Source organism: Monodelphis domestica, chromosome 6 (assembly GCF_027887165.1).
Source record: "Monodelphis domestica isolate mMonDom1 chromosome 6, mMonDom1.pri, whole genome shotgun sequence".
Lineage (NCBI taxonomy): Eukaryota > Metazoa > Chordata > Mammalia > Didelphimorphia > Didelphidae > Monodelphis > Monodelphis domestica.
In genome coordinates, this window is record NC_077232.1 from 69,377,534 (window position 1) to 69,396,888 (window position 19,355).

The 19,355-nt window shown below is 35.9% G+C and overlaps 1 protein-coding gene across 4 annotated transcripts in view; it reads right to left on the reverse strand.

Annotated features, from left to right (window-relative positions):
- HPS5 (HPS5 biogenesis of lysosomal organelles complex 2 subunit 2) overlaps positions 1-19,355 on the reverse strand; it is a 66,583-nt gene that overhangs the window by 38,679 nt on the left and 8,549 nt on the right. For 3 of the 4 annotated variants that reach the window (XM_007497010.3, XM_007497009.3, XM_007497008.3), the window contains exons 2-8: positions 16,613-16,783; positions 11,441-11,551; positions 9,237-9,301; positions 7,659-7,851; positions 7,107-7,240; positions 3,095-3,307; positions 2,706-2,777 (exon numbers count right to left, since the gene is read on the reverse strand). In XM_007497010.3, coding sequence (XP_007497072.1) covers positions 2,706-2,777; positions 3,095-3,307; positions 7,107-7,240; positions 7,659-7,851; positions 9,237-9,301; positions 11,441-11,551; positions 16,613-16,720 — 896 coding nt within the window. In that variant the 5' untranslated portion in view covers positions 16,721-16,783. Of the gene's footprint in view, positions 1-2,705; positions 2,778-3,094; positions 3,308-7,106; positions 7,241-7,658; positions 7,852-9,236; positions 9,302-9,707; positions 9,790-11,440; positions 11,552-16,612; positions 16,784-19,355 lie in introns of those variants that run through there. The other variant, XM_016423404.2, reaches the window with a different exon arrangement.

Below are 19,355 nucleotides of genomic sequence, written 5' to 3' on the forward strand. Positions count from 1 at the left end.
ACAATTTCACATCTATTCTCTAACTTCAAAAACATAACAAATACCATTCATGCAGTAAGAGTGAAACCAAGATTAGTTTGAGTTCCATAGGGTAACATAGAACACAAAAACCTTGTGAGAATAAAGACTAATCTTAAGTATTAAAAAAAAAAAGGACTAATAATCACAACAAGAAAACTCCTAAGCTTTTAGTAGCAAACTCCAGCTTCATAACTATGACAAATACAAACACCTCGAATGCTACTGAAGCATATTCACATTGGATGAATTTGTTATCAAACACTTTAATACCAACTAATAGATGAGAACTGAAACAGGCTACCCATAACCTTCATCCTAAAACAATCTCTGCTGGGGGAAGGAAGAGAGGGAAGGTATACCATGAAGATATTACCTCATAGTTTCAGATATCTCACAAGAAACAACAATGTGGTTGGTCATGTCATCAATGAAGATACATGAATATGACATCTGATAAAAATAGCCCTAGCAATATAATCAACGACAGTCCCTATGAATAAAAACCTATAAATGGAAAGTTATGAAGGAAAACATAATGGAAAGATATTAAAGACAAAACAGAAAGAACAGGCAAGAGAGCATTACACATGTTAAAATGATTGACAGAAAAGCTTCTAAAGGAAATAAAACAACTCCAGAAAGGAACATAGCTAGTAAAACAGACAAAAAGAAAAATATTCATTTTAAAAAATTAGCTCCAAAGAAAAGTCTCTACATAGTTTATACAAAGTCTCTGCCAACAATAGTAACAACAAAGAAAGTAACAAAGTTACTTAACATGAAAACATAACTCCATGACCAAATGAAATACATTATATCCAAATTGTATCTCCAAAATATATCTAGAAGACAGCAAGCAATAAATCCCCTTGTGAAAAATTCAATCAAAAGATAAGAAAACTTCAAATTCATATTCTTAACATAAATCTAAGAACTTATACATACTGCATACACCCACTCATGCAGATGATCATATGAAAAGCTTACTTCCCACACATGAAGAACAACTACTGAATACTGACAAGCACTCATGAAGAATTCATACCTTACTTCCATGCACAATGAAAAATTTCAATCTTACATACATGCACATATAAAAACCTTACACGTATGCATGTTCCTGATTGTTCTGGTATGTTCCTGAATATTAAAGGACACAGGACTTCAATCATAGGTGACAACAGACAAAATGTGGCATGCAGCACAGATGAAGAGACCAAGAAACATAGTTTCTACAATCAACATCAAAAGACCTTCCATGTCTTTGAAAGGACTTTGAAATTTTGGACTTGTGATCATGAAGTTATGTAAGAAAGCAACATACATGTTAGCATCACATAACTACATACATATGCTACACATAAATCCAATGTGGAAAAAAAATCTCATGGACCGTGTAAATATATAACATATGCATAATTGAAAAACACAAAATTCACACTGATATATAAATTTCTGTGGAAAATTCAAAGAAATTTCTTATCAGCATGAGTTTGCGCAGAAATCAAATATATTATAATTATACATATGTAAATCTGTATAGATACAACTTATGTACATATGTAAACACTAATGTACTAACAAACTAATTATATTAGAATAATTTATTAAAGTTCTAATAACTAAGTATAGGGACAGCTTAGAAAAATTTGTTCCAAGTCTTAGGGAAGTAGGGACAGACATATACTTAAGTATAGAAGTTAGATAACATGATTTTAGGTTAACAATTGTTAGTAATAGAAAATTTTACTTAGTTGAATTTACAGATATTAGGAGATAAGACAGTTATATATTCAAAATACTGTTGAAATTGTTTTAAATTGTTACATGATTTAGTATTTTCAAAACTATATTTATGTAAAATCCCTATTACCTAAACCATTTTCCTATACCCAAACTTAGCATAGAATTAGGTAGACAGAATAGCTAAAATAGATTAGAATTTGTTGTTTTGCGAGGGTAGAGGAATATTTAACATAGTACAGTCTTTAAAATTACATAGTTAGAAATGTAACTATATATATATATATATATATATATAAAAGGCAAGTACCATTAATACAAGATGTTGGTTGCATCTTTTTCCAAAGACGAAAAGGGGGGATTGTGGAAGAGAGAAATTGGAAAAGCCTGCAACAAGGCTAGAATAGCTGGGACTGCAAAGCTGTCATTCAAAAGGAGAGCATTCTGATTTGGAATGTGACCAGGAAAAACGGTTGGGAGAAAAGATGAGGGGGAGGGAAGAAGGAAGGGTGAAGAGGGGAGAAAGGGAGGAAGAAGGGAGGAAGGAAGATTAATAGCCCGGATCTTTAGTTATCATTTACCATTCAAATAATCCCTTATTACATAACATTCAAAGCTTTTCCTTACTGCCACTGGCTACCTTTTTTTAAAACATTTACCTTCTGTCCTACTATCAATTCTCAGACAGAAAAGTAGCAAGAGCAAGGCAATTGGGGGTTACTTGCCCAGGGTCACAGAGATAGGAAATTTCTGAGCCCAGATTTGAATCCAAGTCCTTCTGATTCCAAACCTGGCTCTCTACCACTGTGCTAGCTTCCCCCTCATGGGCTACTCTTAAAATTAATAAACTGAGGAATTAAAAACAACTTTAAAAGACAATCAATGAAATATGAAAAGTTTTTACAACTTTTTAAAAGAGCAAAGAACTAGCAGAGGCTTACCTTAGATATAAGAGTTTGGAAAAGGTCAAAGACTGCAATGAACCAACTGTAGTTTTAAATTGAGGCTCTGATCTAGGAAATAAATAACATACTTTTTAATGGCAGAATATCTATTTTATTTTTACTTCACTGCTTAAAAAAATTTCTGAACATAAAAAAACTTAAAACCATAACAGATAAGAAAATATGTTCTTATTCAATACACTCTGATTAGTAATTAAAGTCTTTTATGATTGCTATCATACAGCCTTTCAATGATAACAGCAATTGCATTATAGGTACATTATAGACTCTCATCCAGGAAGATAAGTGATCCTTGAATTAGGAAATATACTTTGAATTCAAGAATATCAAGCCAAGCCCCTCCCAGGAAAGACAACAATCCCTACCTTAGATTAATTACTGGAAGAGGTGATGAGGAGAGAAGTTTCTTGAACTGGTGTGTGCTCAGAACTTCTCCTTCAAAGTTCACTTCCCACATTCTAGAACCAGGACGGGCACAATATATCAAGGGCTGCTGAGTCCCAGAGCTTCTTCCTGGGAAAAAACAAGCTCCATATTCTCCATCTCTTTCCTTAGTACCAATTTTCCAAAACTTTTCTCTATTAATAAAAAAGGAGGAAAAAAGTTATATATATACATATACATATATATGTTTTATATATATATATATATATACATATATTTTTTTAAGCAACTTTTTGGAAAAGAAAAATCACCAACACCCCAAATCAAGAAAGTGGATCTTCTGGAGAAGATGCCATAAGTATACCTATAGTCATCACACACAACATCAAGAGATTCAGAGTGAACTTTGGGATATGACGAATTAAACTAAAGGGTGTTGAATCTATTATTTATTCTGAATGTAAAATCTTATGCCAAAGGAGAGTGCTCCCAAATTGGTTTTTTGTCAATGCGTCTATCAATCTTTTTTTTCCTTTTCTTCTTTCTTTCCCTCCTATTCCCCAAAATTGTTGTAATTCCCTTTATGTAAGGTGCAATAATTTAATAAAATCTTTATATGTATAGGCTACATATGTGGAATGATTCACTGGGGAGACCTGACATGTTAATCTCCTAGAGAACCCAAGTGAGGACATTTAACATGTTAGTCTTCCCAAGGGGGTGGGGGTGTATGAAGGGAATTTACACCCATAAGGAGTCATGCATGGGATGTTGCCCTGATGACATCCCTGGGTCCCTATATCCCTACGTCCCAGGCATAGGCTCCTTGATTCTAAACTTGAACTAGAGATGGCTCTGAACTTGAACCAGATATAAAAGAGGGGATAAAAGGGGCAAACAGGGAAGTGCAAGCTCTCTCTGTCTCGGGTGTCCAGGGAAGGAACTTGCTGCTGGGATCACTGCTAGAAGCACCCACCTTGGGAGCTAGATTAGGCTAGTTTAAATCTCTCTCTATTTCTCATCTTTTACCTATCCAAGTAATTCTAATAAAACTTTATTAATTTAAGGCCAGTCTCATAATTTTTACTCTAATAATGATATAGATATACAGAGTTCCAGATTTAAAGATAGACATGCAAGTTTCCTAATTAGCTCCTCAAAGACAGGGAGAGTTGCCTACTAATGAACAACAAACTGATTTTTATTTAGGAGTTCAAATTTTCAGTATTCAATACCTCTTGTGGATAGCATTGCAGGAAAACACAGCCTAATAGGAGGAGCTTAGTCTCTTTTTTCTCTGGCCCAGGACTCTCTTCTCTCCTACTTACTAGCATTTCAAACAGAAGGTAGTCAATGACAGGAACTTCAAAACTCAAATCATTTCATTTTGGCTACCTTTCTTTCTAAGGTGATTTCACATTACTTCCCCTTACATGCGTCCTTCTTTGTACCGCCTAATGCTGTTCCTCAAATACAACATCCTACTTCCTGCCCCTGCACCTCGGCATCAGCTGCATCCTGTATCTGGAAGGCTGTCTCTCTTTGAACCTCTGCCTTAAAATCCCTCTCCCTTCAAGATTATGTTTAAGTGCATCAAATCTGGCCTCAGACACTTCCTACCTGTGTGACCCTGGGCAAGTCACTTAACCCCCACTGCCTAGCCCTTACCACACTGCCTTGGAACTGAAACTCAGTAATTATTCTAAGATAGACAGTAAGGGTTCCAAAAAAAAAGCTTGAGTAGAAACTCCAATATAAGGCACTTCCTGCTCTCCCTCAATAGTCCCTTAAAAATGTCTCTTTATATTTTTTGCACTAATTTATGAGAACGTTATTCTTTTCAAGCAATTTAAGAATAGTAGTTACTTCTTATTGTCTGTATCTTATTTAATTAATGCTTGCTGTATTATTCAGAAGTAATAATAAAAGGCCATTGCGGATAGTGGGAAGTAGACCAAAACATAATTAAAAATTAACATAATCAAATTTCTGATATATGTTGGTGATGGAATATTATTTTGCTCAAAGGAATAATAAAGTGAAGGAATTCCACGGGAACTGGAATGACCTCCAGGAATTGATGCAAAGTGAAAGGAGCAGAACCAGGAGAACATTGTACACAGAGACCGATACACTGTGGTACAATCGAATGTAAAGGGCTTCTCCATTAGTGGCAATGCAGTGATCCTAAACAACTTGGAGAAATCTACAAGAAAGAACACTATCCACATTCAGAGGGAAAACTGTGGGAGTAGAAACACCGAAGAAAAACAACTGCTTGAATACATGGGTTGAGGGGATATGGCTGGGTATATAGACTCTAAATGAACATACTAATGCAAACACCAACAACACGGAAATAGGTTCTGATCTAGGACACATGTAATACCCAATGAAATTGCGTATCGGCTGCAGGAAGGGTGGAGGCAGGGAAGGGAGGGAAATAATGTGATTCTTGTAATTCAAAAACTGTAAATAATAATAATAATAATAGTTTATCTACACTGATAGGCACTATAAAAAAATTAACATAATCAATCATTTTAAATACTGTGTTACCAGTGTTTCCCAGTTTTCTTCCATAAGAGAACTACTCTCCAAGGGGCATATAATATATACACAGAAAAGCATAGAAAGACTAAAGTTCACATTCTGAGTCCACTTTGACTTTTCTCTCTCTATCCCTCTCATAGTCAATAAGTTGTCAAATTCTATTGATTATCTACAACACATCCGTCTCCTCTATACATAGCCAACATCCTTATAAAAGCCTCTTAAGTTGTCTTTCTGCTTCCAGACTCTTTTGCATTCTCCATACAGTGGTCAAAATAATCTTCCTAAGGAACAAGTTTGATCATTTTACTCCCCTGCTCAAGAAATGTATTAGTTCCTTTTCGCCTAAAGTAGATAATACAAAGTTCTGTCTAGTTTGTAAGGCCCTCCACAATCTAGTTTTAACCCATCTTTCCAACCCTGTTTCCATTATTCCCATTTACATATATATTCAACATTCCATTTTTCTTCTATTAGGACTGATTATAATCAATTTTTGGAGGATAAGTTACATTTGTCCATAAGTCTTTTTCGTTTTTTTTGTTATACCATATCCCAATTTTTCCTTTACTTTTAGTAACTGCTATATAATTTATAATCCTGACTATGGTTCTTTAGTATTCTCTTTCTTCCTGAGTACCCGAAGTGTTTTTTCTTTAAACTAGAAGCTCTAGGATTTGGCTATCCCATTTCTGAATGCATTAAATTTGCAATCTCTTTTGTTTTGCCCTTGGGTTTCAGCAGCCCTGGGACCTTTCTTTTATGGTTTCTTGAAATATAAAATCCAAGATTTTTATTTGGTCATGATTTGGGAGAAATCTAATTATTTTTAAATTAATTAATCTCACTATATCCTGTTTTCCAGGTCAACTGTTTTTGATGGCAGATTCAATATATCTCTACTTTGTTCTAATATTTCTTGTTGCATTGAACTCTTTGTTTGCTCTATTCTGTTGTTCCGAATGTCTACTACTTGAGTAAGATTTTCCATCTTCATATCTAAACTTTCTGTTTCCCATCCAAGCAGTTCCAAAGGAGAATGGACTACTTGGGAAATGAGTTCCGCAATACTCCAAGTCTTCTGCAAGCGGGTCAAAACCAAAGAACCACTTATCTGAAGTTTACAAGAAGGGTTACTAGATAACCTCCAAGGTTCCTTCCACCCATAAGATTCTACATTTCCACGTTCCCTTTCATTGGTATAGATAACTAAGAACATATTTTATTTAGCCTAATTTGTTGGTGAGTATGGAGAATTCCAAAACTATACACTATGCAAAAAGCATACATGAGACAAATTCAACTGAAAGACAAACATCTATTTGTTCCCCCTGAAAAACATAAAAACTAACAAATAGAAATACAGGCAAGTACTTGTTGATTCGCTGAAATCACTATTTGGCTAATAAAAATTACAGCTTATAATATAACCAAATTTACCTCTCAGTATCACATAAGAAGGATCGAGTGAGTGAAGATACAAGCAATCTTCCATCCAAATAATCTAACTGTACTATTCGAGAATCAACTGTTGTTATTGTCTGAACTGGAAACATCATAAAGGTAGCAGCTGCCTAAATAGTTGTGGTGGGGATATGGGGGGGAAGAGGAGAATTAGAAGAGAGGTGTAGAAAATAAGTTTACTTCATCACAGAATAATGAAACATTAGAATTAAAACATTGTTCCCTTGTTTCCAATTTCAAAAATTCAGATATCAAAATACATAAAACAAAGCACACCAAAATTTTGACATTAAGTCACTTATCTTTTGAGGATATGTCCCACTCAAAAGTTTCACAAAATAATTAACTTTATAGAGGTCTAAAAAAATTTTTATCTCCTACTCATTCTCCATTCAAAAAAATTAAAATTAGCTCTTACCAGTTCTTCAAGATGTATAGTGTTTATCATAGTCTCCTGTTACTGCAAGGATCTATAAAACCCTATCAAACTCCTTTGCTCAATGGAAAAAGAACAAAACTGTTTCTCACCTTTCCTTGTTTTGATGTGTTCAGTTTTATAGCAGAAATTCTTCCTAAATGGTCTCCTACAAAAACTCTAAGAATAGTTGTGTCCCAACAGAGAGCTGTAACTCTTCGGCCTTTGTGTTCTGAAGATACATAAATTCGTTCTGGTTTCCCACGACGCTCCTGATTTAGTTCCCAAACTACTACAAAACCTTGGCTATGAGAATAAAAAGTTAAAAAGAAAAAATTATTAGCAATATAGAGAATTATGAAAATGATCATGAAGATTAAATTTAACTCTCCCCCCTGATTATAACAATGAAATTAATTAACTCTCCCCTGATTGTGAAGATTAAATTGTAACCCCTATTTTTAGAACACCCTACTTAAAGTTGAGTATGGAGATCTGCCCATTTTTAGATCTAATCACCAAAAGTGTAAACAGCCCACTTAATCATGGAGTGGGAGGTCTGTGACCCATGTGTGAAATAGTGGGTAATAAATCAGAATCGACTGACTGCTTTCTGGGCAGTCCTAGAGCAGAGCATCAACTGTGATTAGCAGACATAAAAATTAGAGGAAGACACAAGAAGTGAAGCAAGAGAAAATGTCTTTAAAAGGGATTGACAACTTCCTGAAGGGAATTCAATTCTTCATGCTTTCAAGTTGAGGCTGGTGAAGAGGGGCAGAAGGATTTGCTGACTGGACCTGAGACCCTGTTCCTGACTGGGCTGACATGTGGTGAGTGAAAAGCTGACTCTTAACTTCTGGTTTTTCTCTGCAGAGACCAGTCTCAGGAAAGACCTATCCTCTTGAGAAACTTCCTGGGTCCTCAGCTTTGCCAAAGCCAGCTGAAACTAACTCTTCCTTCTCTGGGGGAGAGTGGGGAGGGGCCAGATATAAATTACTTAGTGCTTAGGCTAGATATCTTAACCTTATCCTCTCTTTGATTTCTTATTTGACTCTTTCTACATTTTGTTAATAAACGGTAAAAAAAAAAAGTCTCTGGAATTAAATTCCTGGCGACCACTCTTAAACAATCAAGTCCAACCTTTTTTTAAATTTAACCCCTTTTTCCTCCTTACATGACTATCAACTTATCTAAAAATAAGAGTTCCTGAAAACTAAAAAGCATGACCACAACCCTACCCACCACCATCTTATGACAGACAAAAAGGGGTAAATCAAGCATAGACTACTCTCCATCCTAACTCTAAAAAAGCAAATTTCAGAATTCAGAGATTAAATCAAAACAACTATGTGGCATAAAACTATGAAAAGGAGCTATACCAAAAAGGATGGGAGGCTCCCAAGAATGAAATGATAGTGACACAATACAATTAACTTTGATAAAGAAGAAAGAGATAAAGTGAGGGAGATGATTAAAAAGACTAATGTGAGTAACCTGGGAACTCATCAACAAATTCAAATTTTAAAAGTCTAGGGTGAGATCTTCAATTATGAAAAGTCTTAAAGTGGAGTTTAGAATGTGACTTCCCCATTCCAAGTCCAAAAACTAAGAATTATATCTCTTGATGGTTTTTTAAAAGGCTATTTTATGTATTTGGAAAAGATAAGAGAATTTTTAAAACCTTCTCTTACCTGGTAGCTACAGCAATATAATCATCATCATGTAAACAACAGGCAACCTGAGAAACAGCACCTTCCTAAAGCAAAAAAAAAAAAGAAATATCTATTTGAAATGTATTTTATTAAAGAATATTGCTGTTAGCTTTCAATTTAGGAATAAGATTATATTTCTCTTCCATGCATTGTACATCCCCTTCTCCTCTGTAGAAATTATTTTTAAGGAGAATCAAATAGGAAAAAGATGCTAGTTACTATATGAAACACACTAGATAGATTGAATTTTAAAAGGTCTTATTCACCAAAAGTCTAAGAGAGTTTATTTTTAATGAGAATCAAATGGAATAAAAGATAGAAAGCACTTTGCAAACCTCAAAGTGCTACAGAAATGCTAGTTACTTATGAAACACACTAGATAGATTGAATTTTAAATGGCCTTATTTACCAAAAGACTAAGAGAATTTGGCCTGAAGAATGAGTTCTCACCTGTTTCCCTCCAAATATGCTCCACATTGAAATCTCAAAAGCCTGCCTAGTGAGCACTATCACCACTGAATTTCTGACTGATCTGCTAAGACAAAAAAAAAAAAAAAAGGACTGATAATTGCTGAGAATACCTCTAAAGCACTGTGTTTGGTTTAAAAAAAAAAAACTAAAAGCAGCCCCTTACTACAAGGATTTTACATTCTGCTAGAACTATGTGAGAGGAAATACAACACATAAACAGAAATATTACAAGAAGTTCATCTGAGGAGGGATAGGTTACTTCTAGGGAAAGGGAGCTGATGAAAGGGAGACATGCAAATCAAGACAGAGACAAAGGAGATAAATATATTCTAAACATAGGAGACAAATAACAATAATAAAGCTTTAAATCTCCTGTATATTTTATATATGTTATCTCATTTGATCCTTACAACAATCCTGGGAAGTAGCTGCTAAATTATAGTACCCATTAACAGATAAGGAAATTGAAATCTATTATGAGTTAAATGATTTGCCTAGGATCACACAGCAAGTAAGTTATGATTTGAACTCAAGTCTTCTTTATTCCAGGTACAGCTTTCTTCACTTTGCAATTTAGCTGCCTATATGAATGCAGGAAGATGAGAGCTGGAACTCCAACTTCAGGGAAGAATCTAGCTGGGATAATATGAAATAAATCCAAAAAAGTAGCAAAATGAGCAAAAGGAGCAAAATGTCCAGGTGAGGAATTTTATCCTAAATACAATAAATATTCAATGAACATTTATGAACAGGGGATAGATAAGATCTTTTTGGATTATTTGGGCAGCTATGTATGTAGAGGACAGATTGTAGAGGGGAGAGAAAAGAAAAAGAGAAGCCAATTGGAAGGTGATTAAAGTGGAGAAAATAGGAAGGCTGAGAAAGATCTTTTAGATAAAAATCAATTAAGACTTGACAACTTATATTAAGGATAAAGAAAAAAATTTTAAAATGACTCATGTTTCAAAGCGGGGCAACAGAAAAAATAAAAGAAACAGGAACATGGAGAAGCAAGTTTAAGGAAGAAAAATTCTGTTTAAAACAGTGAATTTGAGATGATTATGAAGTATTCAGTTTCAATAAAAATATGGTAATGGTAAAATGGAGTTTAGGAAAAATTATAGGTCTTAGCATACAGATTTGGGACTAATATGTGTAGAAATAATATGTGAACCCATAATAACTTTAAAAAATGTTGAGCCAGACAAGACAAAACAAAACAGACAGAAGAAAGAAGGATAAAGTCCAGTTCCTCTCTGATTTGCTCTGTTGTGATACAGGGCTCATAGGGGATGGGAGATGAAGAATCTAGCAAATAAATATAAATTAAAGAGCATCATTATTACAGATTCAAATAAATGTCAGGAGTAAAACTCTCTTAAAATCAGTCATTTTGCCTACCAGTCAAAAACAACATACTGGATATTAAGTTCCTATAAAGCATGTACCTCAGACTTTTTTGTATCTCAATAGCACCTAGGTTAGTGCCTTGTACCATTAACTACTCAATAAATACTTGTTGAGTTTGATTTAACATATTAAGAAATCAAGACTTCTTAGTCATAGTCAATTAGAGGAATATCATTCCTTCCCCAAATGGGAAACAACATAGAACTGACACCATTTATTAAGCACTGAGTAATCTACAGAAAAAAACAAAGTTCTCTAAGGGCTTTCCTGAGCCAGGGATGTGGCAGTTTCTTGTATCTTACCCTGTGGGAAAGAAAAAGTCTCTGTTCCCAGATTTCTTTTTGAATGAGGTTGAGACCTCCTCCGGAGCTGCCCAGGGCCAACCATTTCCGAGACACAGCTATACTTGTGCACTGAAAAGACAAATCAATCAACCAACAAACATTAGCAAGCTTATTATGTGCCAGGGACTGTGCCAACAGCTGAGGGTCCACACTAAAAACAGTTCCCAACTTCAAAGAGATCACATTACAACAAGGTAGACAAGATATTAATAACTAGGTACATACATACAAGATACAGATAGAGTAGATGAGAGGTAGCCATAGAGGGAAAGGCACTCATAGCTGGAAGGAAAAGATCTCTTCTAGAAGTGGTATCTGAGCCACCTCTTATGTGCTAGGCACTGTGGTATGTGCTAAAGGCTAAAAATATTAAAATGTGATAGACCTCAACCTCAGAAAGAATTTATGGTCTGTTAGAGTTAAAATTAATAAAACCAGAGCCATCTAAACAAACTAACTTATCAGAAATATGGTTAGTGCAGTTGGTTTTGCAAATTGTTGCCCATCTAATTTCTAAAACAAGTCAACTATATTAGTATTAACATCTATAATATAATAAGATACATTCATTTCTGTCCTATTTTAGAGTTAACCATGTTTCCTATTTTCTGAAACAGTATGATTAGTTACTAAAATGATTCAATAAACTCTTTAAGCACCTTCTTTGTGCAAGGCACTAAGATATCTATATGAAAAGATGAAATTAAATTCTTCTCCTCAGAATAGAAGCTAACAACCCAGGGCAGGGGAATGTCACACTGAGACATGGACACAAATAAGATGAAGTGTGATCAGGGGAAAGGAAAAAAATCCAAACAAAATATTCTAAGAAAATCTAAGAAAACATTTTTAACTGAAAGGAGGGGAAAGGTGAACATTAGGGGAGGAAATGGCACCAAAGCTACATACACCCTGAAGGAAGAGTACAGACAAGGTAGAAGTACATACCAAGTCTAAGGGGAAGTCCCTGCAAATTCAGGGCTGAGCTGGAGAAACAGCCAGCAATCCAGCCTGGCTGAAACAGCACCCAAGAGGAGGGCAGCATGGTGAAATAAAGGTGAAAAGGCAGGTCAGAGCCAGACTGGGAAGGCCTAAAACGCTGGACTAAGGAGTTTAATTTTATTCCACAAACTAAATTTAAAATGAATTAAGCATGATATATTCAAATTCAAAATCACAACACCTAACACACCACCCCACTTCCCTTTGATTGTGGAGGGGTCTCATCATTCTGTCACAGTCAAATTCACAAGTTAGGAGATGTCCTTAATTCTTCATACTCCCTTCACTTGCCAATTCTACCTACATAACATCTCCTTCATCCCCTTTTCTCCACTCACACACCCACCACCCTGTTTTTGGCTCTCATCTCCTCAGCTTGGTTATTACAAGAGCCTTTTAAGTGTACTATAAATTTTCAATCTCTCTATTCCCCAATCCATCCTCCACAATCACTAAAATAATCTTCTAAAATACAACTGACTATGTCAATCAAGAATTCAATTCAAGAATCTTCAGATAAAATGGAAACTCAACTTGGCAGCTAAAACTTTTCAGATTAGCTATAGTCTACATTTCCAGTTATCTCATTTTACATACTTTCTATTACACTCAAATTAGCCTACTAGCTGTTCCCTAAAACCAACATTCTCTATTTCCCTTCATTCACACAGGTTGTCTTCCATACTTAGAATTCCATCTTCCCTTTTGTCTCTTAATATTAACTAAACTTCCTTCAAAGCTCAAGTGAGCAGCCAACTCTTGTATGAAAACTTTCCCAATTTTCTTAGTTGTTAATGTTCCACCCAGTCTTAAATTATCTTCTACTTATTTGTCTATGTAAATTTTGTAATACCTTCCTCCCAACCCAACCTTGGTAGACAGTACGCCCTATCAGGGCAAGGGCTATATCTCATTCTGCTTTGGATTCCCAGTATCTTGCAGTAGGTCTTAAAAATAAAAGGTTTTTACTGAATCCTTGTTGAATTAAACCTCTAAAGAGAAAAGCTACCTATATCAAAGGATTATTCTTAAAAACAAAACATCTTCAGTGTTCAGAAAGATATGCAGCTTTTGTAAGACAGGTAAGAAAGACTACTTAAACATAAACAACTGAAAGGCAAATAATGTTTGTTCCAAGGTTCACCTATACCAGTGATGGGCAACCTTTTGAGCTTGGTGTGTCAAAATTCACCAAAAAAACAAGCAAAACTTGGGTGGTATATCACTGAGAAATAAACCATAATTTTGCAACATTTATAGTTTAAATAACAAAAATGTATAATTGTAATACATAACTATTTAATAAACCAAAAACTAGTTATTTAACTTACCTGCTGAGTGACTTTTTTGTTCATCTATCAGTCAGTTTCTTTTGTTGGTCTTGATATTATTTAACTTGTGTAGGGTGCTGTGAACTAAGATAAGTGAGGGGGAGGAGGAATTCTTTTAACTAACCTGCCTATTAGTGACTTTTTTGTTGCCAAGTTTCATTGGCTAAATCTTCAATTGAAGGTTGATATTTTATACACTTCAAGCCCAAGCAAGCGCTACTAACTTCACCTGTCAATCTGTTTCTTTTGTTGGTTTTTATTAAAGCTGAGAATAAGGTCTCAAAAAAGTACATAGAGGGAAAAATTGTGAGTAAAGCCATTGCTATATTTTTCAGGGTGCTAAGAGTGTCTGGTAATTGGTTCCAGGCACTCCAAATTTCCTGTTCACAGTGACACTCCTCTTGATTCTCCAAGCGGCACTTTTCCAGATTGATACTGTCTTGAAATTCTGCAAGTTGCATCTCCAAATCATCAATTTGCATCCATTGGAAATCATTTAATTCCAAACTATTGTAGGCTACTACAACATAAGGATACTTAATTATTTTCATGGTCTGTTCTAGGTTTCTAAATTGATTAAATCTTGCACAGAATTGGTCAAGTAATGAGTCAAAAATATGTTGGTACTTTACATACAAGGGTTCCATTTCATTTTGTACAGCTGCATTGATCTTCTCAAAATACTTTGTTACTCAAGGAAAATACTTATGTTTTAGTTTCTAGAGCTTTCCTGAAAGCTTTTATGTACCCAAACAAATAGTCAATACTTTTGCCAAAACCTTGTAACTTTAAGTTCAGTTCATTAAATATGAACAGAGAGATCTGTAAAAAACATCATTATCATCATTGAGCTGAGGAAAGTTTCCCAGATCCTTATCCTTGGGAAATACCTTAATTTCTTCAAAGCATTCCACAAAGCACTCAAGAACTTTGCCTCGGCTCAGCCATCTTACATTATTGTACATCAGCAGTCCACTGTAAGTGGAATCAGCCTTCAGTAAAAGTGCAGAAAATTCTCACTTGTGAAGGGGGTGAGCCACTATTAAATTAACTATTTTTGTAACAACTGACATTAAGTCAGTGAATCCTGCCTTGGCACATAAAGCCTCCTGATACAATGAAATACAATGAAAAGGCAAAATCAGATCTCCAATAGCTTCCGTAAAAAATTTGACAAATCTGACTTTTTTTCCCCACCATGTTTGGTGTCCCATCTGCTGTCACTAACACAACTTTAGAGATATCAGCTGCTTAGGTCACAGAATGTTTGTATAACAACCTTACATATTTTGCTTCCTGATGTACTTGCTGGCACTGATACTAACTTTATCAATTCTTCTGTCATCCTGAAACCATCAGAAAATCAGCCAATAATGGCCAACTGAGCATGTGATGTGACATCAATAGTTTCATCAAGAGAGTCAAAAAATATTTACAATTACTTATGTCTCTCTTTAATTGATTTTGTACATTTATGTTCAGTCTCATTATTCAGTCTTTTATGAGATTTCTACTGAGTGGTAACTCAGATATTCTCTTAATAATTGCATCTTTATTCTGCATACAGTGAAATAGAACTGGTGCACATCTTAGGAGAGTTTCTTTAACAAATTCTCCCTCACTGAGTACTTTTCCATGCTGAGCTATGGAGTGAGCAATGCTCAAACTTGCAGATGTTAAATTTGTAGAGTCTTTTACAAATTTAAGGATAGAATTAGATTGGCTCTTATAAAGGTCTAGCTGCCTGGAAATGTATTCCTTCCTTTCATCCTCACTTTTTATCAAGAGCTGGGAATGATTCATTTCAAAATGTCTATTTATATCCCACATTCTGCTTACTACCATTTCAGTACATAGAACACAAAATGATCTGCCATTTTTTTCTATAATGCCATACAGCTCAGCCCATGTCTCTTTAAATGGGTCGGTTAGTGCTACTACCACTTCCTTTACTTAACATCCTTGGGGTTGTTTTTTTTGAGGGGGGAGAGGGGAGGTTCTCCATCAGAAGGGCAGTGACAGAAGATAGAATTATAGACAACCTGTTAGCCATGCAGGCAAATAGGGGTTAACTAGCCTGACCACAAGATGGCACATAACTGTCTTTTAGGAAAGGGCAGGTTTAATAAGCAGAAACTGGTTAATAAGGATGCACAACAGTAATAGTGGTGAAATGGAGTCTGCACTATGTTTCAAGATGGCATTTCTTATATAAATTAAGATGGCTGCCACTATTTCTAATGGTGGGAAATGGCACCCATAGCATGGGCCCTTGCCTCTCCCAGCCTCCCCCTCACTTATCTCAGTAATGATGGTCAATTAGAAATCCACAACACCCCAGAATAGTAGATTGGATGATGTTTGCTGTGGTTATGTGGTTGCTGGGAATGGCGATCACTGTGTCCCCAGAGATGCGTCCCCCACAGCATTCCACTGCTCCCTGATCTGCCGGCCAGAAATGAGGTCAAAGAACCCCTAAAGGCCTAACCAGAAGTCCCAGAACTACATGCTCTATGCCAGAATTCTGTTGTTTTGGCCTACAGACCTCCAGCACAGTGTCTACACTACACTACAGCAAATGTTTTATCCTCGGCTACTGCACCTGGCCATGCAGAAGCCGAGGATGAAAGGTACTTCTCTGTATGTGGTGCATGTGGCCACATGCCATTGAAGGTGGCTATGCGTGTCAATGCTAACATGTGTGTCCTAAGTTCGCTGGCATGCATGTCATAGGTTTGCCATCAGAGACCTATACAATTGAAAACACTCAATATAAAATTATGATAAAGAAACTCACCTTCAGGCGACTGGAATCCAACCTGAGGGCAGAAAGCAAGGGATCCAAAGACTCAAACTCTGCCAGAACATGGCTAGATGATTCTGATATTCCTGGCACCAAATTCATCTGGTTAGTAAGGGAAATTGATAGTGTGTAATAGACACAGTATTCCTCACTTTGGAGCTCTACCTGAAAAGATAATAACATGGGAGACATTTGCTCAGAAATCATTCAATCTAATACCTCAATTAATAAAAGAGGAATTCTTTTAAGACCTAGAGAATTTGCATGCTTTTGTCCACAGTCACATAAGGGATAATTAGCAGAACTAGAACTTAAACTCAAGTGTTAAATTGTTATGTCATTTTTTCAGACATATCCAATTCTTCATGGCCCCATTTGGGTTTTTTTAGCAAAGATACTACAGTGATCTGTCACTTCCTTCTCCAGCTCATTTTACAGATGAGAAAACTCGGGCAAAGAGGATTGTGACTTGCCCAGGGTCATACAAACTAGTGTCTGAGGCCAAATTTGAACTCCAGAAGATGATTCTTCCTGACTCTAAACTCAGCACTCATTCACTGTGCCACCAAACCTGTGTGTTCTGCCTCCAAATCCAATCATTTGAAATGTTTATTGAACACCTATTAAAAAGAGCTGGGTAAATACAAAGGAAAGAAAGTCACTGTGTTACAAATGTTTACAACTGAAGAAATAATGTACTGGAATACAACAAGAATATATGATTTAAATGGTATGGGCACTTCTTCCACCAAGGCAGATGACAGCTTCTCTACAACCTCACAGACTGCCTGGTGAACAGTCTCTTAGCTAGGTCAACCCTTCAACAGTCTACCACTGTTTATACTCAAAACCTTTGTAAATTAGCAAAACCTACCATATCACATACTCTCTCCATTGACACAGACTTCCAGAACTCAGACACCTCTATCCATAGAGAAATAAAGGAGAACTTTGGTGGAAGAAAACAACTGTTGTCATGCTACTACCTTGATACAAAACTTTAGTGTCTCCTCAGTGACCTAAAATTAAATTCCAAATTCTTCAGGCAGATTTTCAAGGTCATTTATAATCCTACTCTACCCTACTAATCTATCAATTGGTCATATCAAAGGCAGAACTATACAGTATGATATTGAAAGGGTACTGGATAAGGCCCCAAGGATCATCCAAGCTTTATTCCTTTTTTTGGAAGGGTTTTCCATCTTTACGAGTAATCCATTGAGATCCTTGTTCCTTTGAAACATATTTAAGCCTTTGCTGGTTAACATCTTAACTTAAACTAACAGAAATGAAAAAAAATATGCTATGTAACCAATATTTTTTGATAATTTACTATTTACCTTAGGATCTAGGTATATAATACAAACCACATATTTGTTTTTATAGTCTTTAAATAGGGGGAAAGACCCACAGAGATTAATAGATATAGAAGCAAATTTTAAGTGATAACAAATGTGAAAGAGGAAAAATTCAGAAACTTTGAAATGACAGCCTGGAGAAACTGCAAGGATTCCATCAGCAGTGAGGGATGGGCAATGAAAAGATTTGGAACTTTGGGGAAAGGAAAAACCCAGAGAGACCAACTAAGGAGAAAGTCCACTTCTCTGACTGGATCCTGATTCCAGAAACCTTTTTTTTCCCTGAAACCTGATCCCAATCCTCCCAAATCAACAAGTGGGCAAAAGACCTGAAGAAGGAAATAGTCCACAAGAACTGTTACAATCTCCCTTTTTATCCTGAACCTGGGACACCTGCTGTGCTGTGACAAAAGCCAGGGTTCACTGCTGTGAACACCTTTACATTGCCTTAGGGGCTCAGGCCACCAAATCTGAGTTACCTAACTTTGGCAGGAAGGGTTTAACTAGATAGGGATCCCTTCTTCCCTCTTTCCCTCTTGACCCCAATCCACCAGCCATTTTCAACTTCATCCTTCATCCCTGTTAACTTAGAATAAATCTATTATCAACCCTTAACTGACTCAAGTGAAGGGCAGCTACAGCTTCCTTTTTACTCCCCACTGTCAGACTCTTCCTAAACAGTAAGCTTCTTCCTTCTAGGGAGAGTGAGGTCATTTCATGTTCATGCAGGTCTTGGGTTGACAAAGATGTAAATTTCTTTTTGGTGGGAGAGGAGAGAATGTGAATATTTAAGAGTATGGTCAACAGAAATTTAATTACTTAATTCCAAAAGAATTACTCAAGTCAGAATGACTTTTATGATAATTTATTTACAAATAGGGAGAGTGAAAATAAGGAAAATGAGAGAGAAACAGAGAGAGACAGAGACAGAGTGAGACAGAGGATTAATTAAACAGTCAGGAGACTTCCTCCAAGTGAGGGGTCTCTCCAGAGAATAATGATAATGAGGATAATGAGTGCCTCCAGAAAAGCCAAGGAAGGGAGTCAGCCTTTTTCACTCATCCATGTGACTTCTCCAAGGTCAAGTTCAAAGGGGGAAGAACCCTTCACAGGAAGTAGCCACCATATTTAAAATACAGTTCTTTGCATCACTTCCTTTGTCTTTGGTTCACTTTTATGTGGACCAATGGTGGCTTTAACTTTGCTTTGGATGGCTGAGGGGGCAGTCAGTCGTTTTTAATTTGTCATTCACTAGCACACATAGGTCATAGACCTCCCTCCTTCCCTTCCCCCACCCCACTTAAGGATTAAGTGGGGGTGTATACATTCCCGGGGGCTAAAATCTAAAGAACAAATAGGAGAGAATTAATCCCATGTTC